We start from the raw sequence: 27,694 nt of genomic DNA on the forward strand, positions 1-27,694 counted from the left end.
ATTCTCCCAGAACTCCTCCCTATCTAACGTGTTAATATCGTGCTCACCGACCCCTGCTTCTTACTATTGCTCATGTTGCTTTTTCTCTTCTCTTCCTCTCTATGTCTTCCCCATCCTTCAAGGCCCATCTCCAGCCCTGCCCGCTCTGAGAAACCTTCACCAAATGCCCCGTTTACAGTAATCTTTCCCTTTTATTTAGTAGTAACATTCTCTAATGTTTTTCTTTCCCCAAACAAGTCTAGTCTCCTCAAGCTATTCTGGGGCAAAGACTGTATTTCTATGGTGAGCAGTTTATTCACCACCAGGTGCAAAGTCTTGCACATAGTCAAGGCTTATTTCAATTATTGCTTGTTTTTAAAAATAATTTTTATTGCTATGTTTTGTTTTACATCATCTGTATTTCCCAATATGTCCCTCCTCCCACCCCTCTCAGAGAGCCATCCCTTAGAGCTAAGAACAAAAAAGATGAGAAAAGCTAACCAATGTAGCAAAACAGCCTGACATTGTATATGATATTCCACACCCATGATCTTCCACCTCTGCAAAGGAGCTGGGGAAGACTTCAACAATTTTTAAAATCCATCTATTCATTATTGTGGGGCTTCTCCATCACAGCCACAGACAATAGCCATTCTGCTTCTTAGCCTTCATGAATTACTGTATCCTGAATAAATCATTGCTTGGTGATGAACCTTCAATTCCCTTAGTCAGGCGGGTTCTCAGATGACCTATGTGTGAGCTGGGGTTTTTTTTGTTTGTTTGCTTTTTGTTTTTTTGACTTTTAACTCTTTTCTAGCTTAATGGCTTCTACCATAGCTGATGCTCTATGGGTATAGTCTTTGAGACCCCAGGGCCAACTTTGAGCCCTGATGGAACATTGGGGGAGGGCTGTAGGGAAGTATCCTAGAAGGCAAAAGCCAAAGCCTATGGCCTGAAATTTTCCAAGTGGAACTAAAAACTATTTGCATGCATGGCACAAAGGTACCAGACCTTTTAAGTGCCTTTCAGGTGGGTTTCCTCCCCAGTGTCCTTTGCCTTTACTCTTGGGTTTCAGTCAAAATGAGCACTCCAAGTTCTTGGGCCAGAGGCAGCTAGGTTTTACAGTGGTTAGAGGGGGACTGAACCTGAAATCAGGAAGACCTGAATTCAAATTTGACCACAGACCCTTACAACTACGATGAATGGAAAGTTCAAGAGACATAGTTTCTGGGTAATTAATAATCAATTTTATTAGTTATGGCTAGCAGATAATTAATAAAATGGCGGTCATTTGGCTTTCTCTGAAAACTAAAGACAATTAAGGAGGCCCATTAACGCTTATTGCCCTTGGAAGAGTTGGGTGTTCCTGACAGATGGAAATCAACTCTGATTGGTTAACAGTTAATGAGATAATGAATATTATAATGAGAGCTGGGCTTATTCTAATGAGGAGCTGGAAGACTTGATTTTAATTATGCTAGCATACTACCCAGGCCTCCCCACCTCAAGTAATCTAGACCTGCCTGAGTAAAATACAATGGGCTAGACTTCACCTAGATTAGATTCTCTCTGTAAGGTTTTCTAGTCGGGTGGGATCCCACCCAAGCATGTACCCTGAGGATTTGGGCTGTCTCTTCTATCAGCAGTGCCCTTCAGAGACTGTATAACCTACAGAGGTTTATTTCTCAGTGAGGAAACAGAAAGGGAAAACCTTATTCTCAGTTAATAATTGGCTATAATATAAGAGAGAAATAATCATTTCTTTCTTTTGCTGCCTGTGTGACCCAGGATACATCATTTAACCTCTATCTGCCTCAATTTCCTGCACTGTAAAAGGGGATCATAATAGCACCCATGCCTCACTGAGCTGCAGTGATCAAATGAAATAATATTATTAAAGTGCTTAGCATTAGTGCCTGGCATATAGTGGGCACTTAATAAATATTTATTCCCTTCCCCTTCTCCCCTCCACTCCCAAGTATGTAAATTGTTTGACTTTTCTACGGGACCATGGATTCACATTGTGCTTTGACATCACAGATTTCTTATTTACTTATTGTTATGGGGTGGAGGGCACTGTGAACAAATGAAATGGATCAACAGTGAAATGGACTTCAATTTTGTCAAAGCTTTCATCATGGCTTCTTGGAATGAGTAGAATGGACTAATGAAAGCTTGCTTTTCCATGTAATTTTTCTTCCTTTTGGGGATGGGGAAACAGGTATAGCAGCCAGAGCAAGGGGGAGGAGAAGGAGGAAGAAGGTATTGCATAAAGTATAAATGTCAATCAGTTGAGCATTGTTTTATAAGGATGGGCCCTCAAGGCAGAACTGAAAACCTTTTCTATAACTAATTCTGAAATATAAATAATGTCACCTACACTCTAAAAATATTGAACATATCTCAGAGAATTCTAGAATTTCAGCACTGGAAGGGACATTTAGGTCCCTTTGGCATAACCCTCTTACTTTATAGATGACAAACAGAAAAGTGGGCAGCTAGATGGCATAGTGAATAGAGTGCTGGGCATGAAGTTAGGAAGACTCCTCTTTCTGAATTCAAATCTAACCTCAGACACTTACTAGCCATGTGATCCCAGGCAAGTCACTTATCCCTAATTGCCTCAGTTTCTTCATCTGTAAAGTGAGCTGGAGAAGGAAATGACAAACCGCTTCAGTGTCTTTGCCAAGAAAACCCCAAATGAGGCCAGAGAGTTGGACACTACTCAAAAAATGACTTAACACTCAGAAAAGTGAGGTGTCATGCAAAGACACACAGCGTTTACTGGAAGAATGAGGACTAAAACCTGGATCTCATCAACCTCAATCCAGAGCTCTTTCCATTCTAGCAGACTGCGTCCCCCATTTCAATCAAAATTAAATAATCGTTTTTTCAGTAGTCTAGAAGACCAGACTAGAGCACTCAGTTAGGAAAACTGCTAGATCGTAGATCTGAAGCTAGAGGGGACCTTAGACATTATGTTGCCCAGCTCCCTCAATTTACGGAAAAGGAAACTGAGAATCCAGAAGTGAAGTGGCTTGGGCAAGGTCACTGAGGTAGGAAATGGCAGAGCCAGAATTCAAACCCAGATCCTCTGGCTCCAAATCCAGCACCCCTTCTTCTATGCCCCATACTCAGTGCAAATTTCTGGGACTAAATTCAGCAAATATATATATTGAGCACCTCGTGTGTGCCCAGCCTGGGTGGGGAGGGAGGATATTTTTTGGTCCAGATCTGTGATTTCATTAGTGTAGGGAAATTCCAACATGGACACTCCTTGCTTTGATACAAATGGGCAACTGGTCTATAACTTATTTGCCTGAGGGCCCAAGCTGTGACTTGCCCATGGTCACACAGATAGTATGTATCAGAAGCAGGACCTGAGCCCTCGCTATTCCTGACTCTAAGACTGGTCCTCTTGTGAGAATGTGAGGGAAGTACAAGACGAAAGACTTGGCTCTGAATCCCAGTAGCTCTGCTTTTGTGTGACCTTGGGCAGGTCAGTGAATTTTTCTGGATCTCAGTTAACTCAGGTATGAGGGAGTTGGGTTAGATGATTTCTTAGATTCCTTTTAGTTCTCTAGCCTGCATCCATAGGGTTGCCTGCACACCTTACAAGGGAGACGAGACTACCATCTCATACAACTGGAGACGGCCACAATATGGCCCATGACAAAGGGCTCCACTGAGAACAGCCAAGGGCCCAGACTATGGTCCAAATAATCGAAGGGCCTGGAGAGCCCTTAGGAACCTTCAGTGTCAGGAATCAGAATGTGTTGCCATTCCGAAGAAAATGAGTGTCCTCTCATCCACATATCCAAGGAAGCCAAACAGTTAGCCCAGGCAGCTCTAGCTCCGAGGAAGCACCTCCTCCTCCTTTATACACGTGGAAACCCCAGAGCCTCCTCCCAACACCCCCAGCCTAGACGTGGCCAGTACCCACCCTGCTGGGGGAGTGAAGGGGTGGGGGGAAGGGTTAAGTGCCATTCAGTGGAAAAAAGCGTCTCTCTCATTATGGCTTCCCTTTTCTGATGTGAACTCTGGGGGCAGATGGTAGAAGGATGCCTGCTGGCTGGGTCTTACTCTACCAGCTGCTCTTCTGTGGTCTTAGTGCAAAACCTTTTGGTTTTTTCTCCCTCTCCCTCCCTTTCCTTCCTTCTTTTCTTCCTTCTTTCCTTCTGTTCCCTTCCCTTTTTCTTTCCTTCTTTCCTTTCTTTTTTTAAGCACCTGGTTTGGGAATTGAACGTTTGATTCTAGACAATATTTGCTCTAAAAGGTAGAGCTGTTTAGAAAACCTAACCACCAGCAATCCCTACAATTAGCGCCTGCGTTGATAGGTTGATAGCCAACAAGTAGTTATTAAGCAATTATTCCAGGCACCGTATTAAGTACTGAGAGTACAAATACAAGCAAAATGAAGCAAGTTCCTGCTTTCAAAGATCTTACATTCTAATGGGGGAAGACAAACACAAAAGGGAGATGGGGGAGAGAAAAGTATTCCTGCAGGGGCATGACATCAAAGTCTGTAAAGTCAGAAGCTGACTTTAGCTGGGAGGGAGATGAGGGTTTGCCATCCTGGGCCCCTCCCCAAATGGAGCTTCCCCTCTCCCCCCCAGGAGGAACTCACCAATGGGAGAAGTGGGCCAGTATGGCGGAGGACTGTTTCAGGATGAGAAGGGCTAGGAGTAGATGGACGCTCCAGGGTGAGGAGGCGCCAGGTGGTGAAGGAGGTTCTGATGTGAGACTGTACTTAAGACATAGTACTGAAGTTTGGAAAGTCAGAAGCAGAGATTGGAGGGGAATGAAGATTGGTCCACTTGGGCTGCTCCCCAAAATGGAAGGCCTCAGAGGAACTCATCACTGAGAGAAGGGGACCCACGTGGAGGATGGAAGCTTCGGGGTGAGGAGGCCCCATGTCCTGAGGGAGGTTCCAGAGTGAGATTGCAGCTGAGGCATGAGGTGGAAGTCCAGAAAGTCAGAACCAGAGAAGGGAGGCAATAGATAGGTGAATTGGTATAAAGAGGATCGGTAACTAAAGTCTGATGAAATAAGTGTGTTTTGTGGATTTTATTATTATTCACCAGACCTATGATTTCACTGGCATAGTTTTCTCCTGGCTTCCAATGCAGAACAGCAAGTATTCTGCAACTTAGAGTTTTAGAGAATTGTCTGACACACTAAGAAGTCAGGTGACTTGGCCAAGACCACACAGTCGACGTGTGGCAACGGTTGGGCTTGACCCTTAAGCCAACTCTCTGTCCACTACAACATTCCATATCTCTTTTTTATTATTACAGATCAAAAATAATCTATGCAAGTGTGGCCTGGCAGGATACACGGATGGATCAATGTAGGATAGATAGATACACAGACACATAGATAGATAGATGATAGGTAGGTAGGTAGATAGATGGATAGTTGGCTAGACAAATGAATGGGATAGATAGAGAAATGAATAGATGGATAAGATAAGATAAAAGAACATTTAATAAGCACTTATTTTGTGCCAGATATTGCACTAAGTGCTAGGGATACAGATGTAAGTATGAAAAATAGCCCCTGACCTCAGAAAGCTTACATTCTCCTGGGGGAAAATAACTTATAAAGGGGATATGAATTTGTGTGGGTATGGAAAGGCAGGCACCCACCCAGAAGGCATGGTTCTGAGAAGGCTGGGAAGTGAGATGGAGGCCTGGATCCAAGCAAAATAAGTGAAAGATTACCTGTCAGAGCCTAAGGGTATTCTCCGGTAGAGTCCAAAGTTCTAGGAGGGAGGAGGTAGAGATGATGGCCGGAGTGGAGATGGCCAGGATGGCATGATGTAGAGATGGCCAGGAAGAGGAAGGATTCACTCACTGTCGTCTTATTTGTGTTAAATTTCAATTGGATCCTTTGTCTGGAAATTAGAATTTGTTGTGGAAGCAGTCGGGGTTCTGAACAGGGATGTGGGGGCTTCTTTTAGAGGCTGGGGGAGCAGGAACCGTTTCTTACTATCGTCTGGAGTTCCGGCAACATAAACATTTATCTCTTTGTTGCAGAATGAAATGTTGGAAGAAGGGCATGAATATGCAGTCATGCTTTACACCTGGAGAAGCTGCTCTCGGGCCATCCCCCAGGTAAGAAGCTTCCTGGCCTCTGGTCCTCTTCTCCGTCTCCTCCATCTTCAGTGGATGCTGCTGTCTAATGTGTTACACCAAAACATAGCCATATATAAGGACGGACTCTCTTCCTCAGACAGGAGAGGAATTCACAGAGGTCTACAAAGAAGGTCACTGGATTTAGAGGTTGAAGGAGCCTTAGAAATCAGCTCGCCCAACCCTCTCATTTTACAGATGAGGAAAATGCATCTCAAAGAGAGGAAGGGATTTGACCAAGGTTACTGGTGCCAGGATTTGAACCCAGATTTTTTTACTCCAGATTCAGTGCTCTTTCCATTGTACATGTCCCTGGAGGAGACTGTAGCATAAATTATTTGACTTTATAAAATTTCATTAGTGTAGGCCCTCTGCTTGAGGAAACCCCTGGCAGTGAAAATTGGCTCTGGTCCACAACCTCTGGCCTTAGCAAGTTGAGTAGGGGCATTGAAGGGTAAGTGATTTCTTACAGTTACAGCCAGTGTGTGTCAGGTGGGACAACCCCGGGGGGTCCTAACTCTGAGGCCAGCTCCTCAGCCATGCCGCCATGCTGTCTTGACATATCAGGTAAGTGCCCATGGTTCACAGATGGATTTTTTTGGCCCCTAAAAAGGTCCCTTCCTAGTGAGCCCAACTCTACATATAGGACAGGGTTTTCCTCTGGTTCTCTTGTTGTAGGCATGTGATGGGACAGAAGGAACGCTATTTGGAGTCACATTTGGGTTCTTATCATGACTTTATTGTTTACTGCTCACGTGACCTTCATCAAGTCAATTCACATCTATCAGGGGCTCAGCTTCCTTATTGGAGAAATTGTGGGGTTGAACTTGACTGCTACTGTCCCATATAGCTCTAACTCCTATAAGCTTAGGGAGGGACAGTGGGGATCCACGGATGTACTAGAGCCAGCTTGAACCAGCTCTCAGGATCCAGTTGTTAACTTTTCGACGTGCACATCCGTATCTTGGAAACTGGCATGATTTATTGTTTTGTTGATTGTCTAGACTGGAGAAAGTGACAGAGAAAATGTTAATAATGAAGATCAAACTTAAAAGTGTGTTGTTTGTGCATCCCCACCTGCTCACCCTCTGAGAGCTGGTTGTTAAACATTTACCAGCATTGCCCTGCATTTTGGCCTCTGTGCCCCACCCCCAGAAGGATGGATAGAGTATTCTTCCCTGCCTGGAATCGGTTCCCTGTCTGTCTGTTTCCACTGGAAAAGGAGGAGAGGGGCATTGGGAGAGATGGTTAGAATAGAAGAGAAAGGTGGGAGGGGAAGATGTGCACAAATCAGCATCAGGACAGAGAGACAAGGAGGAAAGAAAGGAGGGTGAAATTCTTGGATATGGCTATTTGCTTGTTTCTGCCGGTCTTCTGCTGGGTCCCTCTAGTCCCCAACCAGCCAGAGTCCGCTACCCCTACGTTATCACCAAAACATCCATCGCTGCCTGGCCTCTTATCCCCTCCCAGGTAAAATGCAATGAGCAGCCGAATCGTGTAGAGATCTACGAGAAGACGGTGGAGGTACTGGAGCCAGAGGTCACCAAACTGATGAAGTTCATGTACTTTCAGGTAAGGGGACGGCCTGGAGGTGGAACAGGGTGCAAAGGTATCTTTGAAGAATCCCTTCTGATTGCAAAGAGGAGGGTTTGTAGGTTCCTGCCGCCTCACGTATACTAACTGCCTTGGAAGTGCCCACTCTTTATAGGCAGTGTGGCATAATGGGCAGAGTGCTGAACTGTCTTGGGGTCAGGAGACCTGGGTTTGAATCCCACCTCAAACACTTCAGAGCTATATGACCATGCAATTCACTTGACCTCTCTCAGGGTCAGTATCCTTATTATAAATGTTCGCGTGACCTACCACATAAAGTTGTTGTGAGGAAAGCAGCTTGGTACAGTAGAAAGAGAACTGAATTTGGAGTCAGGGGATCTGGTTTCAAATCCTGGCTCTACCACTTACTGTCTGTGTGATCTCGCTTGATTTCTTTTAGGCTTCAATTTATTTATTTGTTGTGAAGATCAAATCAGATAATATTTTTTAAGTGCTAAGAATACTGTTTGGCACATAGCAGGTACTATGCAGATGCTAATTCTAGACACACACACACACCTGTGTGTATATGTGTGTGTATGTATATACATACATATATGTATGTGATTAGATGGGCTCTAAGGTCGCTTCTGGCTCTAAATCTATGATCCTAAAGCACTTTTCAAACTTTAAAATATGGTTGGAATGTGTGTCATCGTCATATCCACTCATGCAGGAAGAGAAGTAAAGACAAGAGAGGTCGTGACAATATTCTGACAGCTGCCCCTGCACAGCTGCATGGAGGCTGAGCCGTGGTGACTGGGCTTTCACAATCCTCTTGTTATTGCTGTTCCTCCATGACCACTGTCTTGGGGAGGCCTCGAGCTCCCCTTTTACAAAAGGGGAAGAGAAAGTGAACTTGACACCTGGCCCAGGAAACAGTCAGGTGGGAATGAGAGCACCGACCTGAACACTCTGCCTGTAACTGTGTGAAAAAGGAAGAAGAAAAGAGGAAGGAAGACAGGAGCAGGGCTGTCAAAACTTCCAGCAGGCCTGGAAAGGGCACAGAGCACTGGCTCTGAAGTTAGGAGGACCTGAGTTCAAATCTGGCCTCAGACCAAACACTTGACACTTACTGGCTGTGTGACCCTGGGCAAGTCACTTAACCCCAATTGCCCAAAAAAAAAAAAAGAAAGAAAGGGGCACAGAACAAAAGCATTGGGAAGGGGGTGGGAATTGTATGGTTGTTCATTCATTTCATCCTGTCTTAATAAAGGCTAAGTTGTTAAGGTAACATTTTGCTCCTTATTTTTTGAGTTTGCTTGGTTGGATGGACTGGCTAAAGAATGAATGAATGAATGAATGAATGAATGAATGAATGAATGAATGAGGGAAGGAAATTAGCATCTATATAGTATCTACTATGTGCTAAACAGTATTCTGAGCACTTAAAAAAACATCTGATTTGATCTTCACAACAAAACTTTGAGGTAGATGCTGTTATTACCCTCCCTCTCCTATTTCACAGTGAAGGAAACTGAGGCAAAAAGATGTTAAGTGATTTGCCTAGGGTCATACGGCTAGTGTTTGAGACTGGATTCTATCTCAGAGTTTCCTGACTCCGTGCCTGGCACTCTGTCTACTGTGCCACCAGCTGCCTCTGGATGAATGAATACAGCATTTATTAAATGCTTACTATATGCCAAACTGACAGTGTGTTAAACAATGAATTAAACAGGGAATTTGTGGTTCAGTCATTTCAGTAGCATCCGACTCTTTGTGACCCCATTTGGTGTTTTCTTGGCAGAGACACTGGAGTGGTTTGCCATTTCCTTCTCTAGTTTATTTTACAGATGAGGAAACTAAGGCAAACAGGGTTAAGTGACTTGACCAGGGTCATACAGTTAGTCGGTGTCTGAGGCCAAATTTGAACTCATGAAGATGAGTCTTCCTGACTCCAGGCCCTGCACTCTATCCACTGTGCTACCTAGCTGCCCCCAAAACTAGGAATACACATATGAAAGTGAGGTATCCCTGCCCTCAGGGAGTTTACCTTCAGATGGTGGGAGATTATATGTGTAGGGAGTGGTAAGTAGGGAAGGATGTTTTCTTAGGGGGAGTCACTGGGATGGGGAGGTGCTTCATAGGACAGCCAATTGGCAGGCCCTTGTCAGATGCGATGGTCATATTGATCTGATTGCTCTGCCCATAGCTTTTTGTTGACAGGTATTTAAATGTATAATTTTACATTTAAAAAAACTTTAGAGCTTCAAGAGGTTGTAGACAACACCTAGCTCAACCCCCCCTTTGACAGACGATGAAACTCATGTTGGGAAAGAGGAAGTGACTTGTATAATGTCATAGAAAAAATAGTCCGTCACAAAGCTGAAAGAAGAGTTGGAGAGAACTAACAGTAATAACAAAGCTTTCATTTGCAAGGTATATATCTTAGCTCTTTTGACCCTCACAAGATAGGTTGGAGGAAGTGAAACTGACAAACATGCAACAAACACGCAGAGGAAAGAGCGGCAGGTTTGGCGTCAGACGACCTTGGCTTGCGTTCTGGCTCTGCCACGTAATAGCTGCTTGGTGACCTTGGGCAAGTCACTTAACTTTTCTGGGCCTTAGTTTCCTTATCTATAAAATGAGGGACGTGGACTGGATGACTTCTAAGGTCCCTTCCAATTCCATATCTATCATCCTGTGACTTCAGTGCCTTAGGAGCTCAGAGAAGGCAGAATCATCATGTCCTGGAGTTTCCTGGGAAGGGGGAGCTGGGCCTTGAGGATAGGTAGGAGAGGCAAAGAGAAGGAAGGAATGGAAAGTTTAAGCAGGGGAAGTAAAATGAATAAAAATAACTTTGTAAGACACTAAATTGCAAAGTAAGCAGTGACCTGCATTGGAAAAGGGAGCTTTCTCACCTAGAGTTCTCAGTATTGATGGAATCACAGGTCCAGTCCAAAATAAAGATAACAACAATTCACATTCATTTGTGCTTTAAGGTTTGCAAAGCACTTTCCATATATCACCTCATTTGATTCTCACAACAAGCTTATTATTCTCATATGACATATTAGGAAACTGAGGCCCAGTGAGGTCACACATCTCATAAGTATGAGAGATGGGATTTGAACTGGCATCTTCCTCACTCCCAAGTCAAGTGTCTGAGACAAGATTCAGTCAAGAAGACCCAGGTTCAAATCCCACCTCAGACCTTTACTAGCTGTATGACCCTGGTTAAGTCACTTAAGCTTTCTGTGCCTCAGTTTCCTCATCTGTAAAATAATGAATTGGGCTAGATGACCTCTAAGTCCCTTCCAGCTCCACAGATATAAGCCTATTATCCTATCCAATACTCTGTCTCCTAAGACACTCTTCTCCCTATGAACAAAATTTGCCTATGGAACCAGCATGGACTTGGGGTGTGCAGGAGACAGGGAAGGGAATAACCTGATTGGAGTAGAGGGTTAGTGCTAGAGAGGACTGGAAAATAGCGGTGTCAATAAGTGCTTGCTAAATGAATAAGTCTCTTGACTTAAGTAGCTAGGGGCACATGGACTTAGAATCAGGTTTGGGCTTGGGAAGCCCTCCCAGGAACACCTGTCAGGGAGGGCAGCTGGTCTTCCAGGCCACTTTTGTTCTTTAGTCCACTCCAGCTCTTCCTGCATTGCTTTGCAGCGCAAGGCCATCGAGCGGTTCTGCAGCGAGGTGAAGAGACTGTGCCACACAGAGCGGAGGAAGGACTTTGTCTCTGAGGCCTACCTCCTGACCCTGGGCAAGTTCATCAACATGTTTGCCGTCCTCGATGAGCTGAAGAACATGAAGTGCAGTGTTAAGAATGACCACTCTGCCTACAAGAGGTCAGGGGAGCCCCTTCCCGAAGCCTCACTCTCCTTCATTCCAGCCCGGGAGAGGGATGTAGCTGAAACCTTCTAATGGGCCCTACGGCCTGAGCTTTGGGTGGCACCTGGGACGAGGGCCCAGTCTCTCAGAGGTTTGCAGAACAGGTCTTTAGACCCAATCTGAAGTCTGGGGGAGATGGGGCAGGAGATGCCACAGCTGGGCCCTTGAAGGAGCTGCTTTGCACATAAAAATAGAACCCACAATGTGTTCCTTCTGCTTGAAGAAACCCGAGACCTTTCATTTCAACATAAACAGAGAGGACGAAAAGCTTCAGGATCAGTTCAGATCCACAGTGCGAGGATTTTCCTGGGGAATTTTCTGAGGGCATTTTTCTGTATTTCAGAGCAGCCCAGTTCCTGAGGAAGATGGCTGATCCCCAGTCTATCCAGGAGTCTCAGAACCTTTCCATGTTCCTGGCAAACCATAACAGGATCACACAGGTGACAACCACAGCCTCCCTTGCCCCTCCCTTCTTCCCCTTTTTTCCTTCCACTCTCCCCACTCCCTGCTATGTTAGTGTTCTCAGAAATGCTAACTCTAAGTGGGCAAGGGACAGTATGCCACGAATGGAATGCTTTGTAGTCACTGACCACCTAGTCCCTGTGTCCAAGGGACCATTTCTTCCCAGTCTAATTTTCTATAGTAGTCTTAAGCTACCATAGAAACCAAAGAACCAGTGGGAGAACTCATCCCATTATGATTTTAGCCTTCCTTTTTCTACCCAAAGTCAGCCTTTGGTATCCTCTTCTAACCAGTCTCTAGCTTTTAGGTGCGTGACAGATAATTTAGGCCTTCTGTAAAGGCTTTATATTCATTATCTCATTTGATCCTCAAAACAGTCCTGTGAAGTAGGTGCTATTATTATTCCCATTTTATAGATGAGAAAAGAGAGGCAGTGTAACCTAGCAAGTATGTGCCTGAGGCAGGATTCAAACTCGGGCCTTCCAGAACACTGCCACTCCCAGCTGTCACTCAACCCAAGCTGACTTCAATGACACGTTATCTGACAGAACAGTGGACCTCATATGTAAGACTGAGAATAGCTATTCCTCTGTGGAAAGATGTCATGCACAAATTCCTTTCACCAGGACTGAGTTTTCACTGTCCGTCCTGCCTTAGTTGGTTGGATAATATTGCTTGGAGTTGAGAAAAGAAATAATTTCTTTCCCAAAGAATTAATTCTTTCATTGTCTCATCCAGACGTTGCCATTAGAGATCCCTAGTAATGCCAGTTGATGGAAATTTATTACAAACTCCATCTGTCCATTTGTCCTTTGGACATTTAAAAGGATGGTTCTGGAAACCTCAATGAGATTCAGTGGTTTCCTCCTGGCCAGTACTTGTGTTATCATCATGGTGGAGCAAAGCTGCCCATACCTCTCTGGATACTGAGATACCTCACCTCTTAGTGGGTGCTTTCCACCATCACACTAGAGAGACTCATTCCAGAGGCAGATGAGTCTGGACATAGAGACAGAAGATCCTGGATGGCAAAGGTTTTGTGTGTGTATCTAATACTGTGGATGCTTTCTTCAGTGTCTCCACCAGCAATTGGAGGTGATCCCAGGCTATGAGGAGCTGCTGGCTGACATTGTCAACATCTGTGTGGATTACTATGAGAATAAGATGTACCTGACCCCCAGTGAGAAACATATGCTCCTTAAGGTAAAGAGTTTATTGATCATATCATCTTGTCTTGTGTCCTCCCCTTTCCTAGCCTCTCCATTTTTAAGTGCTTTATTAAATGCTTTTTTATACCATTGTCTCTTCCCAATAATCCCATAGAATCCTAAAGAAAAAAATAGTTAACCAAAAAACAGCACAGAAATACAGAGAATATGATTTAACAGCATAAGCATCCATAGCACATCTTTCCTCTGAGAGAAGGGGATTATATTTCATTATCAATTCTTTGAAACCAAGATTGATCCTCGCATCTAATCTAATTTTGCTGTGTTTAGAATTCTCCTCTCTCTGGGACTCAGATTAACCATGGTAATCCAGATTCTCCTGTCTTTTAGTCTTATTTTCATTTGAACCATTGTAGTCATTATGTTTTTGTTCTCCTGGTTCTGTTTTCTTTGCCTTACATCTGTTTGCATAAGTCTTCCCATCTTTCTCCAACTACCTCATATTTATTGTGTCTTCTTCTCATTTTCAATTTAACTCCATTGTTCCTTCTTTCTCAAGGCAGCATGGCATGGTGAATAAAAGGCTGGGTAAAGAAGACCTAGGGTCATGTCCTACTTGCTGTGTGACCTCTGCCATCTCCTTTAACCTCTCAGTGCCCAGGGAGCCTCTCTAAGATGAAGGGGACGAGAAGGTCCCCACCTGCCTTGGTAGATGGAGTCTCCTGAAGGAGTTCTGGGCCAAGCCCCACCACCACTCCCCAAACCAAACAAACTCTCTTGTCTCCATTTTGACTTGTTTCTTCTTTCTCAAAATTTCACTTCACCTGAATTTTCACAACTGTTTAAACTCCCACTCCAGTTGCCTCTGTCCTCCCTCTCCTTCCCGATGATTCTCTTCAGGAATCCTAGCCATACCGACATCCCCCCATGATTCCCCCCTTCCTCATGTCCTTTGCGGTCTCTTTAGGAGAGACCACGCTCATTTCTTCTATTTCAGTTTTCTCCATCAAGTTTTCCACAGCAAACGGAGGGGCCTGCCCAGGACAATGAGGCCTCCTACCTGCAACACCAGGATCATGCTGCTCTTAGAGCATTTTTAGGGCCCTGCTGTTTCAAATAGCCAGACAGAATTCTTAACTCAGATGCTCAAGTAACCCTGGACTTTGCTTTCAAATTATTACTCATTTTCTTACCAACGTCTCTCTTTCACCTTCTTTTTTCCCTCATTGCCTTTAATCCTTCCTTTGAATCATCTTTGTCATCTTCCCTCTTTAAATCAATCATATAGGGCAGTTAGGTGGCACAGTGGACAGAGCGAGTGCCAGGACTGGAGTCAGGAAGGCCCGACTTCAAATCTGGCCTCAGACACTTAACAAGCTTCGTGACCCTGAGCAAGTCATTTAAACCTGCTTGTCTCAGTTTCCTCATCTGCAAAATGGGGGTGATAATATCACCTACTTCCTAGGGTTGTTGTGAGGATCACATGAGATAATAATTGTAAAGTGCTTAACCTAGTGCTATATAAATATCAGTAGTTATTATTATTTCAGGCACAGTGATTTTTTAAAAAAACTCTACCACTGTCTCCATGCAGAATCTGTATTATGCTCTGCCACCACCAGGTGGCGCTACCTTACCAATTAACTGAACAGAAAGATGCCCACCGTTTAAGAATGTATTGAGACAAATTTTTTCCTTAAATTTTCAATGGGAATTTATGTGCTCTTAGCTACCAAGGGAAATTTTTGCCTTTGGGGGTGTGGTTTTTTATTTCTATCTATTTTCTCTCCTTTTATTTCATAAAGGTTATTCCCTATAGGGTGGTGTCTTATGAAGAGCCTTAGGGTATAATATGGGAAACAAAACCAATCCAGTATCTAGGAGATTATTAGAAAAAGTATTTCTGACCAAGGATGCCCTGTGAGAGTGGTAAAAAAGGCCTTCTTTGAAATCTAACAATGTTGGGAGTGGCCCGTTGGAATATCTTTGAGCATATCAGAGTTTGAAGAGAAAGTCCGTCCCCTTTTTGTCTCTGAACCTGAGAGGTAATCTAGTTCCCCCTCTACCTGAGTACAAATCTTCTCTGCAGCCTCTGCAACAAATAATCAACCAGCCTTTACTTGAAGACTCTCATAAGAAGAAATTCACTGCCTTGTAAAGTACCCATTCCATGGTTGATCAGCCCTGTTAGAAAGTTTTACATTATGTTTAACAGAAATCTACCTTCACTGAACTTCCAGTCATTCATTGGTTCTGGTTCTTCTCTCTAAGATGAGACCAATTCCACTTCCAAATGAGAGACCATCAAACGCAGAGTGTCTGAAAAAATCTTGGTGTGGTTTCTGCACCAAGACTTTTAGGACACCCTGTATTGGAAGACAACAATTACACTCTCTCCTAGCTTTCTTCTCTAGGCTAAACATATCCAGTATCTTATATATTCAGTGTCTTTTTAGGGAAAAACTGAGACCTTTTTTAAAAAGTGAAATTAGAGCTCAACTTTTTGCTTCCTTTCCTTATCTCAAGCTGAAATGAGTAACATGCTTTTAAAAAATGTATTCTTTCAAGAGAATGGCTTTCAAGGGGCTCCTACCACGGAATGCCTCGGGCCCAGCTTCTCAGGCTTCCTCCCCTCTTCTTCTAGGTCATGGGCTTTGGCCTCTACTTGATGGATGGAAACGTCAGTAACATTTACAAGCTGGATGCCAAGAAGAGAATCAACCTCAGCAAAATAGATAAGTTCTTTAAGGTCAGTGTCTGCTGTTGGGGTCGGGTCAGATGGCTGTGGGGAAACACAAGTGTAGGCTCTCTGCTGCAGGGGTGCCACTCATTAGAAAGCCAAGGGGGGTTGCTTGTGAGCGTCTGACGTGCTACCTATCCCCAAAGAGAAGCGTCCAAGAGAACCAAGACACAAATGAGAACACAAGCACGTGCACCCACAGGGAGAGCTGGAGAAACACGATGGGACGGAACTTGGGTTTGGGCCGTAGAAGCTTTCAAGCCGTAGTCCACGGTTCTGTCTCATGGGAAGGCAATGGTTGATCTGTTTCTCAATCACCACATCCCCTCTCTGTTATCTAGAAGAAGTCATTGAAGGAGGCATCTCATTTTCTGCTTGAACAAGGTTCCCATTCGTTCCTATAGTCATTCAGCCATGTAGTAAATACGTACTGCATACAGAAAACATACTGGGCACTGATAGTTTATATCTCTATTACACTTAACAGTTTACAAATATTTTGCACTTTTTTTTTTCACTTGGACCCAACAACTCCAGGAGATGTGTAGGACAGTGATTGTTATCCCCAATTAAAGGTGAAGAAGGAGACCGAGAGGCGAAATGATTGGCCCAGTGGCCTAACTCGTCATTGGGAGAGCAGGGACTTGAACCAGACTTTCTGGCTCCAAGTTTAGGGCTTTTTGCATCGTTCCATGGGAAGAACCAAGCCGAGATTACACACTGAATTAGGATCTTGGGATCAGAAAGTGCCGGAAGCACTGTGGTGGATTGAATGGTCTTGTTCAGTCCCGTGTCTCCAGGCAGAACTGTCTCATGGTCAAACCAGAGTCTCATTTGGAAGGATCCCCAAGGGAAGAGAGCACTCCTCCAGGCATCTCTTCTAATGCTTCATTGATTTGAACGTTGAGTCCCAATATCTTACTTTTTAGTTAAGATTCCTTTTTGTTCTCGTGAAAAATAATCTATGGCTTTATAATTTCATCCCAATTGTTTTCTTTCCAGTCTCTAACTTCCTTCCATTAGTGAAATGAAATAGTAACAACGTGTTCTCAAGGATGATGAAAATCCTCCTGAAGCTTTCTGCTGATTTGTGGAGGGTACTAGAGGAAATAGCATCAGCCTGGCAGTCGGGCTTGGGTTTCTAAAACTGGCTTGCCCATTAACTAGCTGTGTGACTTTGGGCAGGTCACTTAATCTGCCTAGGCTTCAGTTACTTATCTGTAAAATGGAAATGATAATGCCTAAGAGAAGGTTCCCTCGACATCAGTTCTGGGTTCACATCCATAGCCTAGAATAGATCTATGTTCAACCAGCAATTTAATTCAACAAATGTTAAGTGCCACCTATGTGTGTGTAGTATATAAGACACTACACTATACTTAGATACAAAAGCAAAAGTGAAGTAGTTCCTGCCTTCAAGAAGCTTACCACTGAGAGGAGGGAACGTGGAGTCATCTCCACGTGAGCTAACCACGCGTGTCTTCATGCTCACTTCTTTTCTCCTTTGCCATCATAGAAAATCCCTCTGAGATCTTCCCATTCCATTCCTTATTGTTATGTTGTGTTTTGTTTCCTTTGCAGCAGCTGCAGGTGGTCCCCTTATTCGGCGATATGCAGATAGAACTGGCCAGATACATTAAGACCAGTGCTCACTATGAGGAGAACAAATCCAAGTGAGTGCGTGCCGTAATGTCTCTTGGCTCCTGTGTGGTCCCGCCTGGCAGGGAGGCCAAGGGAGCAGCTTCGGCCCGTCCTCCCTCCCTGGCTCGGGGAGCGTCTGGAGGTCTGGATGCGAGCCATAGCACCTGGCACCTGGCCTTCGATGTCGTGCTTCCTGGGCTCATGGCCCACGAGTGGCAAGGAGTGAGTGTGAAGGTGTGCGTGGTGGAGTGCTCTGAACACTTTTTTACCCACTCTTTGTTTTCAGGGTACAAACATGCTCAGAGCATAGCCACAGCACTCTCTCTCTGTGAAGTTAGGACGTGCCACTCCCCACATCTTTGGGTGCCCCAGGAAGCAAAGGAGACCCTTCTCCACTCAGGACTTAGAGAGGAATGCAAGATGCTGCATTTGGAATATTTCTTGCTTTGGAAACTATGTGGGCACCCTAAGTAAGTTACCTCTAGCTATAGATGTGGTGAGGACTCTACCACATGTGGAGTGGGTCTGACTGTCTCATCTTAGCCCATCTCACAAAATCACCCCATTTTGTACCATGTGACACAGTTATCAGCAGTGCTTAATCCAGGAGCCTAAGCACCTCAGGAGAGCTGATATGGCACCTTTGAATTCAACCTACCTTAGGCCTTATACCTGAGATAGAGATCAGTCAACCAGTCAATCTGTAAGCATGCACTGGGCTTACTATATGCCAGCACTGTGGTAGGTGCTGGGCACACAAAGAATCGTCAGATCACGTTGGCCCGTGCCAGCCAAAGTAAAGCCAGATGAGTCTATGGAATGAGATAATACATGCAAAGCAATGCAAAGCAAACTTTACATCATGATACAAGTGGCTGACAGTAATACTACAGATGATGAAGATGAAGGTGATGATGCCTTTTGTCCCTCTCTAGCCAATGCTGCCCACTGTGCTATCACATTGTGTGCAGAGGTTTTTTGAGATGGGCGCCAAGTTGAGAATTTCAAACTCATTTTTCCCAAGTGTACATGAGTTCTCAGAGATAAGTTAAGGGTAAAGGCAGGTGCTGTCATTACCTTTATATTGGTGAGGAGAAGTGGGCCAGCATTAGGAGACCTGGGTTCTAATCCAAGCTCTGGTTAAAACTGACTTTGTGACATTGGACAAACAAAGCCCTTCTTTCTGGGCCTCTATGTAATAGCATTGCAGATTTAGGGCTGAAAAGGATGTTAGAAATCATCTGGTTTAAATGCCCTCACTTCACAGATGAAGAAAACTGAGGCCCAGAGAGGTTAAATGACTAGCCCTAACCTGAGAAGGGCCTGAATTCAGACCCAAGTCCTCTGCCTACAGATCCAGGGTTCTTTCCTCTACTCCACACATTGACACATTATGCCAAATAAGGAGGCCAAGCCAGATGATCTCTAAGCTCTTTTCTAGCCCTAGCTTAGGATTCAGGATCTTTCCTCACCTTCTCCAGTATTCATAAAGAAAGACAAGAGTTTCATTTCCAATTATGGAGGTTTTCTGGACCAAAGGAGAGTCATTTCGTGTGAAAAGAAGAAAAAAAATAGCATCTGGTCAGTGGCACTAGCCCAGTGTGGCATCTTGTCAGGTGGTATTCCTCTACCACACTGATTCCATGTAAGTGAAGGGCTTGTGAAGGATGGAGTGACCCACCTATCCCCAGCCCAGGTCCCCATTCCAAATAAAGACGCATCCCCAGGATGGTGGCACAATAGTATTGGCACACTGCACAGCTTGCACTGCCCTTCTGCAGTCACCAGAAGCTGAGTCATTTGCAGCCCTGGAGAGTAGCTGAGGACAGGGTTGGCTATGCTCTCCTCCTATGTGTCAGGTAAGTACACAGTGGACAGGGGCTGCCTGAAAGAGGGTTGTGGCGGTCAGTAGAAGATGGTCCTGTGTATATAGAAGCTAGTCCCCTAGAGATTCTACCCACCCTAGAGAGAAGGAAGCAGAAAGACTGACCCACTCCACTATGGGTCCTTCCAATAGTTGGCTTAGCAGGTTCCCCTGGCCATGATGACTGAGATGTATTACGTTCATGGATCCTTGCTTGTTCCAAAGCCCCAAGAGGGCCATAGTGACAGACTGATGGATACTATCTGAAAGGAGCGGCTTCTGAACAGAAGGACTCTGCCCCACCCATGAATGTGATGCTGGGTGCCTACTCAGACCCCATGCTTTTCTGTCCAGGTGGACATGCACACAGAGCAGCATCAGCCCCCAGTACAACATCTGTGAGCAGATGGTCCAGATCCGGGATGACCACATCCGCTTCATCTCCGAGCTCGCTCGCTATAGCAACAGTGAGGTGAGCCCTGTCCCAGGGCTACTGGGATTGGGTGTGGGAAGGCAAGAAAGGGACCAAGAGGCAGCTGAGGTTCCCTGCCCCCTAAGAGAGAAAAAGGAAGGAGAAAGAAGTAGAGGGAGGCAGAGGGAAAGAAGCAGACAGAGACAGAAAAGGTGACAGAAACAGAGAGGGAGGGAGGGAGAGAGAGAGAGAGAGAGAGAGAGAGAGAGAGAGAGAGAGAGAGAGAGAGAGAGAGAGAGAGAGAGAGAGAGAAATGAGAAAATGCTGGAGGGAGAAGGGAGAGAGGGATAAAAAAGTTCCAAAAGCTTGTAGACATCACTAAATGAGGAGGTCAGAGCCTGAGGATTACTCTCAGAGGTATGCTGGTAAATGTTTAACAAGTGGCTCTCCAAGGAAAAAGAAGTACTATGATACACTTTTAAATTTAATCTGCATTATTGACATTTTCTCCATCACCTTCTTAAGTCCAGACAATTAACAAAATGATAAGTCAAGCCCTGATTTGTAGCATCTGCAGATTTCTGAGGTAGAAATACTTACAGTAAAAATTTAACAATCAGCTCTCAGGGGCCAATTCAAGCTGATTCCAGTACAATCTTGAATTCTCTGCTATTCTTTACATGAAAGAAGAAGATGCCACTAGCTTTCACCCAAGTTTTTAATATTTGGTCAAAATACAAGTTTCAGCAGGACTTTTAGAATCTATTCTAGACCATATATGCTGGGACTAAAAAACATATGCTGTCAATAGGTCACAGGTTTGGAGTTGTTTTTCCTTCAGCAGTGATAAGTTGCCATTTATATCTTCTCATCATATTGTGGCCAGTGACTGGAATTTTTAAAAATTATTGATAGTTTTTGTTTTTGTATCATCTTTACTTCTGAATATTCCACCACTCAGCTGGGCCACCTCTTATAACAGAAAAAAAAGAAAAAAGCATCCATAAGCCAAACTAACCCATGTATTACTGGAGTCTGAAAGCACATGCAATATCCTATACCCTTGCCCTCTGCAAAGAAGGGTGATACATATGGCTTGCATTTTTCAAGGTGGCTCCCTTGGGCATGGAGCGTATAAGTTATGAGTTATAGAATTACAGATTTAGAGCTAGAAGGGACCTTAGAGGTCACTGAGTCCCTCCACTTCATTTTACAGGTAAGGAAACTGAGGCACAGTTAGGTTAATTGACTTGCCCAGGATCATACAGTGTCTGAGACAAAATTTAAACTCAGGTCTTACTGACCCTAAGTCTAGCACCCAAACACTATACCATGGTACTTCATCGTGGCCATGAAGCCAGAACAAAGCAAATAAGAGCACACAGGGCTCGAACCTACAATAATGGTCATATTGCCCCATACTCTAACCAGCCATAGACAAGACTATGGAAATAATTGATTAGAATCTTCAGCCATCATTGAGAGTATTCAGACCATCTTGGCACTCTGATGCCATGGTTTGACTTAGTCCTGTTATCAGTCAGCAATTAGTCAAGTAGTGATTGAGTTCCTACTATGTGTGTCATGATTTCACAGGCACTTTGGGGAGGTGGGGAAGATAAAAAATAAAACACATAGCTTCTGCCCAAAAAGAACTCATATATAATTTTGTCTGAGGAGATAAGGCACATTAAAAAAAAAAAAAACTAATGCAAGGGAGCATGTGAGAAGTGGTGATGAAGGTCAGGGGATGAAAAGATCACTTTGGGCTGAGTGGTTATAGAAGGTTTGACAGAGGTATGAGGGTTGAATTGGCCCTTGAAGGATTTTGATAGGCTAGAGAAGGGGGAAAGGCAGTATAAGTGAAGGAATGAAAAAATAAGGTAAGAAAGCGAAAGGTTGTATGGAGGAGGATATAGCTGGTCTAGATGTCCCATGAGGTCCCTTTGAATTCTGGGATATATTATTCTATCTTTCTATGATTCTGTAATGGGTTAGTGACATTCAACAGCAGCGCTGTGCAAGCTAAGAACCAGTATAGCTTAGTGGATAGAGAATTGACCTTAGAGTCAAGAAGACCTGGGTTCAAATCCTGCCTTTGACACACACTAGCTGTGTGATCCTGGCAAGGTATTCACTTCTCATCGCTCTAGGCAACTCTCTCAGATTATAGATTGCAGAGAAGATGCCTCGGTAGAGGAAGTTTCCTCACCAGAGCATTCCCTACACCACTGGTCCAGAGGCTCTCCCTATTTTTCCTTGAGGCAAGTAGAAATGAATGAAAAGGCCTGTTTTCTTAGGAAAGAGACCTGAGCTAGAAGCAAGAGCAGAGCCCAGGGCTGGGGTGGGAGGAGTGAATGTGCAGATTGGTCTGACTCCCCTTGTTGGCTGGTGTTCTCCAGGTGGTGACTGGTTCTGGATTAGACAGCCAGAAGTCAGATGAAGAGTACAGGGAGCTCTTTGATCTGGCTTTACGGGGGCTTCAGCTGCTCTCCAAGTGGAGTGCCCATGTCATGGAGGTGGTAAGTGACCCCGACTCTGACCCCAGGTGCACAGCGTCTCCCTCCCGTCCGGCCTTTACAAGCAGCCCGGTGTTCATCTTTGGTCTTCCCCTCCACAGTACTCCTGGAAGCTGGTGCACCCTACCGACAAGTTCTGCAACAAGGACTGCCCCGGCACAGCGGAAGAGTATGAGAGAGCCACCCGCTACAACTACACGAGCGAGGAGAAGTTTGCCTTTGTGGAGGTGAGCATCTCGCTTCTCGACTCCCCGCTGATCGTGGTTGACGGGAAGGTGTGGAACGGTGCGTTTAGGCTAAGGCCCGAAGTACGGTTTCCGTTAGTGGCCCCTATGGCCTTCACTGAATGGCCTCAGCCTACCTTTTGGGTTCTGTCTCTCGTTTGCACGTGGTGGTAAGCTGCAAATATTACTTATTAACTTTCCTTTCCTATCCTTTGCCCTCAAGGTCCGCCTTTATCCCTCCTCTCCCCACTCCTAGTGTCCCCTTTGTCCTTTTATGGTCCTTCCTTGGAACAAAAGTTGTCCCCAGGTGAGGTTCTGAAACTCACTAACCTTGAGGCATAAAGGACTGAGAACACCAAAGTTATGACATCATGCAGTCTCAGAGCTGGAGGTGATACTGGGGTCCACAGGAGAGCCAGGTGGCTCCCGAATGCCGCCTTCCTTTGCATCCATCAAGGCAGCTCTAGGAGCCCCTGGCAGGGGGCAGAGAATCAGAGGAGATGCTTGTAGAATCACCCTCTCTTCTCAGTCCATCAGAATCACTCAATCACCGACAAGTCTTTATGAATACTGACTGTACTTAGCTGAATAGGCTGAGCTGTAGCTGAACTGGTTCATCTGGGTGTGGCAGCCTCTGGCCTAATGTTTGTCTGGAGATTTAGAAATTTAGCGCAGCCCATGCTAACTGAGGGATCACCATTTAATTCAAGATCTTGCTTATCACAGGTATCGGCTCCTGGTGTCACAGAGCTTAGAGCTGGAAGGATCCTTTGAGATTGCCTATCATTTTGCAAATGAGGAAACTGAGGCCCGAAGACTTTCAGTGACTTGTCCGAGGTCCTGCAGGCAGTAAATAGTTAAGCTGGGATTCAAACCCAAGGCGTTTAACACTAGAGCCAGTGACATGCAGGGAAACAAGCTTGTAGACTCCACTGGGACCTACATTGAGGCCCCATGAGATGGAGAATAGAGAGCTGACCCCTGAATAAGGATTAGTAGAGTTTAAGTCTCCCCCAGAAACATTGGCAGCATCACCCTGGACAAGTCACTTGAGTTCTCAGAACTCCAGGCACCTCTCTAAAACTGTAATCTGCAGGATTGCAGGTTGATACAGTAGACAGAAGGCTGGTTTTGGAATCTGAAGACCTGAGTTCAAATCCTGGCACTGCCATTTACTCTACCTGTAGAGGGCCCCTAAGGGCAAGTCACAACTTCTCTTGGGCCCCAATTCTTTGTCTGTAAAAGGAGGGGTTCAGATTGTCATGTACAAATTTTGATGACCTCATTTGGGGTTTTCTTGGCAAAGATATGAGAGTGGTTCACCATTTCCTTCTCCAGTTCCTTTTACAGATGAGGAAATTGAGGTAAACAGGATTAAATGACTTGCTCAGGGTCATACAACTAGTAAGTGTCTAAGGCCAGATTCGAACTCAGATCTTCCAGACATCGGGCTGTGACTTTGCTGGGTTTGGACTAGGTGATTTCTAACATCCCTGTCAGGTCTAAATCGATGCTGCTCTGATTCACCTCATCAGGAGTTCTCCACCCAGATGAGCTCACAGGTCCTGACCCAAACAGAAGAGTGTGCACTTTTGAGAGGCCCGGGGACTCTGGGATACATGCACTGCGTCTGGGATTTCACCAATCTAGGCACAATCCCTCTGTGTAGGGACTCTCTCCATTAACGTAGACTGAGAAATTGTCTGTAACTTATAGTCTTTGAGAATTAACTAGGGCACCAAGAAAGAGAGATAGAGACAAAGAGAGAATTTCCAGAACGTTAGAAGTAAAAAAGGCTTTAGAAGTCACCTAGTACAGTGCTTCTTAAACTGTGGGTTATGACCCCATATGGGGTCAAGAAAAATCTGGCAACAGTAAAAGGTTTCTGAATATGCAAAAACCAAAAATTAATTCGAAATCAAATGCCTAATGAATCCAAGGTGTTTCTGGCAGAGCTTCCACATGTTGTATCACACAACTTCACTGTGCCCTTGGCTCTGAACAGGCAGCATGTGCACTTTGCAGTGTGCCCTCAGGCCATGCATCGCCAAAGAACACTACCAAAACACAAAAAGGGGTTGGGAGTAGAAAACGTTTAAGAAGCCCTGATCTAGTACAACCCCTTTTACAGATGGGGAAAGTGAGGCATGAAGTGACTTAAGGTCATACAACTAGGTCCCAGTCAATTGTTTCAACTCATCCCCACTATACAAACCATTCACTTTACCCAGGCTAGTTCTTAACTCTTCCCAAAACTGCCACATATATTCCCACCTCCCTATTTTTGTTTCTCCAGCTTCCTGATATGCCCCCCTCTCTTTACTTCCCTTGTCTAATGTCTACTTTTCCTTCAATGCTCAGTTTAAGTCCTTCCAGCCCTGTGAACCCTTTCTTAATTTTGATGAACTGCATGGGTTGAGATGGAATGTGAAGGCTGGGACCATCTTCTCTCTCCTCCCTGCCCTCTTCCCTTCATGATGTGCCCATGTATTTTTAGCAAGGTAAAAGAAGCCATTCTCTGCCTTATTTCTTTTTTTTTTTTGGGGGGGGTAGGCAATGGGGTTAAGCGACTTGCCCAGGGTCACATAGCTAATAAGTGGTATGTGTCTGAGGCCGGATTGGAACTCAGGTCCTCCTGATTCCCGGGCCAGTGTTCTATCCACTGCACCACCTAGTTGCCCCTCTCTGCCTCGTGTCGTACCTAGCTTTAATCATGGGCACTGATTCAGTGAAACTGATACCTAGGAAAGATGTTAGCTTAAAAAGGCCAAGGTCTTCCCCTGAATCCGTGGCCATCTCCAGTCATCCTGATCTGTATCTTGTCCATGGACCCAGATGACTCCAGAGGAGAAAATGAAGCTGGTGACTTTGCACAGCCCTCCATCACTTCAATCGAATTCACTTGCAAGTCATGGCATCACCTTCCTGATGTCATGGTCTTCTTCAAGAATGAAGGACAAACAGCAAGATCAGCCTATGATTAGAGGTCTTTTTTTTTCCAGTTGTACTGATGCCTTTAAAAATATTTAATTAATCATTTTTATCTTTAAATCACAGTCATTTCCTTCCCCTGTCCTCTCTCCCGTTGAACCTTCTTACATGACAAAAACAATTGACCAAAACCCCTTGTTGTCTATCAATGTGCACGCCATTCTGATTTGGTAATCCCTTACCTCTTTACAGTGAGAAAGTGGGCAGCATATTGTTTTACAGCCATTTCCCCCTGCCCCACCCACCTTCTTGTAACAAAGAAAAACATTTAAGGAAGCCCGATGGACACAGAGACCTCATCTGATTGCATTTGCCATATTCCTCCTCCGTTGTCCCCTGTCTCTCTATTGGGAGAAGAGAGACCTCACAGGTCATTGTAAGGAAGGAACTTTGTTACCATTAAATTGCTGTGTAAGTGGAAATTATTTTTGTCATCCAGCAGACAAAACTCAGAGTCGGGGGTCAGGATTATTACATTCTCATCCCAGCTTTACTAACTCATTGTGTGACCATGGTTGTGCACTTGACCTTCTTTCTCTCATTTGCTTCCGTTCTCCTTAAAACAAAAAAAAATTAATAAGTAAAAATGGAATTGTAATAATCCTTGTCCTACTGACCTCAAGGATATCATGGTTAGAAAGTGCTCTGGAAAATGAATGTGGGGCGGCAGCTGTTATTGGAGAGACGTAAGGGTTACAGCACAGCCCCGAGGGGAACAAAGACTGTTAGCTCTGAAAATGACTTCTGTCACGACTCAGAAGGAGTTGGAGGCTCCCATGGGAAACACAAAGAATGAGCACGGTTTAGGTATCAATCCAGGTCTCTGGGCTGTACTTTAGCCCAAGAATCAGGGAAGGAATGCTCACAGTTTTGTCACTTCAGAGTGCCCCAGAAAAGCATTGTAGTGGAAGAGACGGAGGGCCAGCTTTTGAGCCCAGAACACCTGGGTTCAAGTCCTATGTCTGACATATAGTAGCTGTGTGACTGTGGGCACATCACATTACCTCTTAGGGTTCTAGGCAAGTCTCCAAAACTCTTAAGTTGCAGGACAGTTTCTGATTTTACATTGGCAGAGAGAGTTTCCTCACTAGGATTTCACTCCACAAATGAAATTATAGGACTGGCCAAAAAAAAAAAAATGCAATATGACACTTTGGTCTTGGAGTCAAAGGATCTGCATTGGAATACCAGCTCTGCCATTTTACTACCTGTATGACCTTGGACAAGTCACTCAATTTTCGAATACCACAGTTTTTCATCTGTAAAATGAGAGGCTTGAACTTGATTCAATGTCGCTTTTCACTTTACCTGATGATTCTAATCAAAGGCAAATGAATGTTCTCTGGGAAGGCTAGATGTGATTGATTCTCAAATTTGTTCTTGGCCCAGGTGATTGCTATGATCAAAGGTCTACAGGTGCTCATGGGCAGAATGGAGAGTGTCTTTAACCAGGCCATCAGGAACACCATCTATGCTGCCCTGCAGGACTTTGCCCAGGTGACCCTGAGAGAGCCCCTGAGGCAGGCTGTGAGGAAGAAGAAGAATGTCCTCATCAGGTTAGTGATGGCATCAACACTAAAACAAAGACCTGGGCTCTCCCTTTCCCATGAGATTCCTAGTGGTCAAAGGCTTCCTACGACCCAGAGAGGAAATTCTGGGCAGAATATCCTTCATGTGCTCACCATCTTGATTCCTTACCAAATTCCCATGTACTGCAACACTTGGACAAATCATGTGTGTTTCCCTCTGTGGAAGCTGGGCCACCTTCTTGAGTATAGTCCAGGTAATGGAGGAAGGAGTTGAGCCAGAAAGGCCTGAAATGAAAAAAAAAATACCCAAGCTGTAGGCACCATAACTGGTCCAGTCTCGGTGATATAGAGGAAAGAGTTCTGGAATCAGAGGACTTGAGTGCAAATCCTGCCCCTGCTACCATCTGCCTTTGTCACCTTGGACCTCAGTTTCCTCATCTGTAAAATGAGGGGCCTGTACTAGGTGGCTTCTAAAGCTCCTTCTAGTTTTATTTCTATGACCCTATGACCTCCTACCCAAGTTATTTCCCTCCACGTGAGTTTAGATTAATTTCCTCTCTTGGAAAACCGGGTCTGATTTCACGTCTCTTCCTG

The 27,694-nt window shown here is 44.7% G+C and overlaps 1 protein-coding gene across 1 annotated transcript in view; it reads left to right on the forward strand.

The window, feature by feature from the left end:
- CYFIP2 (cytoplasmic FMR1 interacting protein 2) overlaps window positions 1–27,694 on the forward strand; it is a 137,847-nt gene that overhangs the window by 28,438 nt on the left and 81,715 nt on the right. The window contains 11 exon segments of the mRNA XM_078150535.1: window positions 6,018–6,095; window positions 7,584–7,685; window positions 11,325–11,506; window positions 11,893–11,989; window positions 13,086–13,214; window positions 15,825–15,929; window positions 17,502–17,593; window positions 19,780–19,897; window positions 22,240–22,359; window positions 22,458–22,583; window positions 26,961–27,127. Coding sequence (XP_078006661.1) covers window positions 6,018–6,095; window positions 7,584–7,685; window positions 11,325–11,506; window positions 11,893–11,989; window positions 13,086–13,214; window positions 15,825–15,929; window positions 17,502–17,593; window positions 19,780–19,897; window positions 22,240–22,359; window positions 22,458–22,583; window positions 26,961–27,127 — 1,316 coding nt within the window.

Source organism: Phascolarctos cinereus, unplaced genomic scaffold (assembly GCF_003287225.1).
Source record: "Phascolarctos cinereus isolate Bilbo 61053 unplaced genomic scaffold, phaCin_HiC Scaffold_2;HRSCAF=192, whole genome shotgun sequence".
In the NCBI taxonomy this organism is placed as follows: domain Eukaryota; kingdom Metazoa; phylum Chordata; class Mammalia; order Diprotodontia; family Phascolarctidae; genus Phascolarctos; species Phascolarctos cinereus.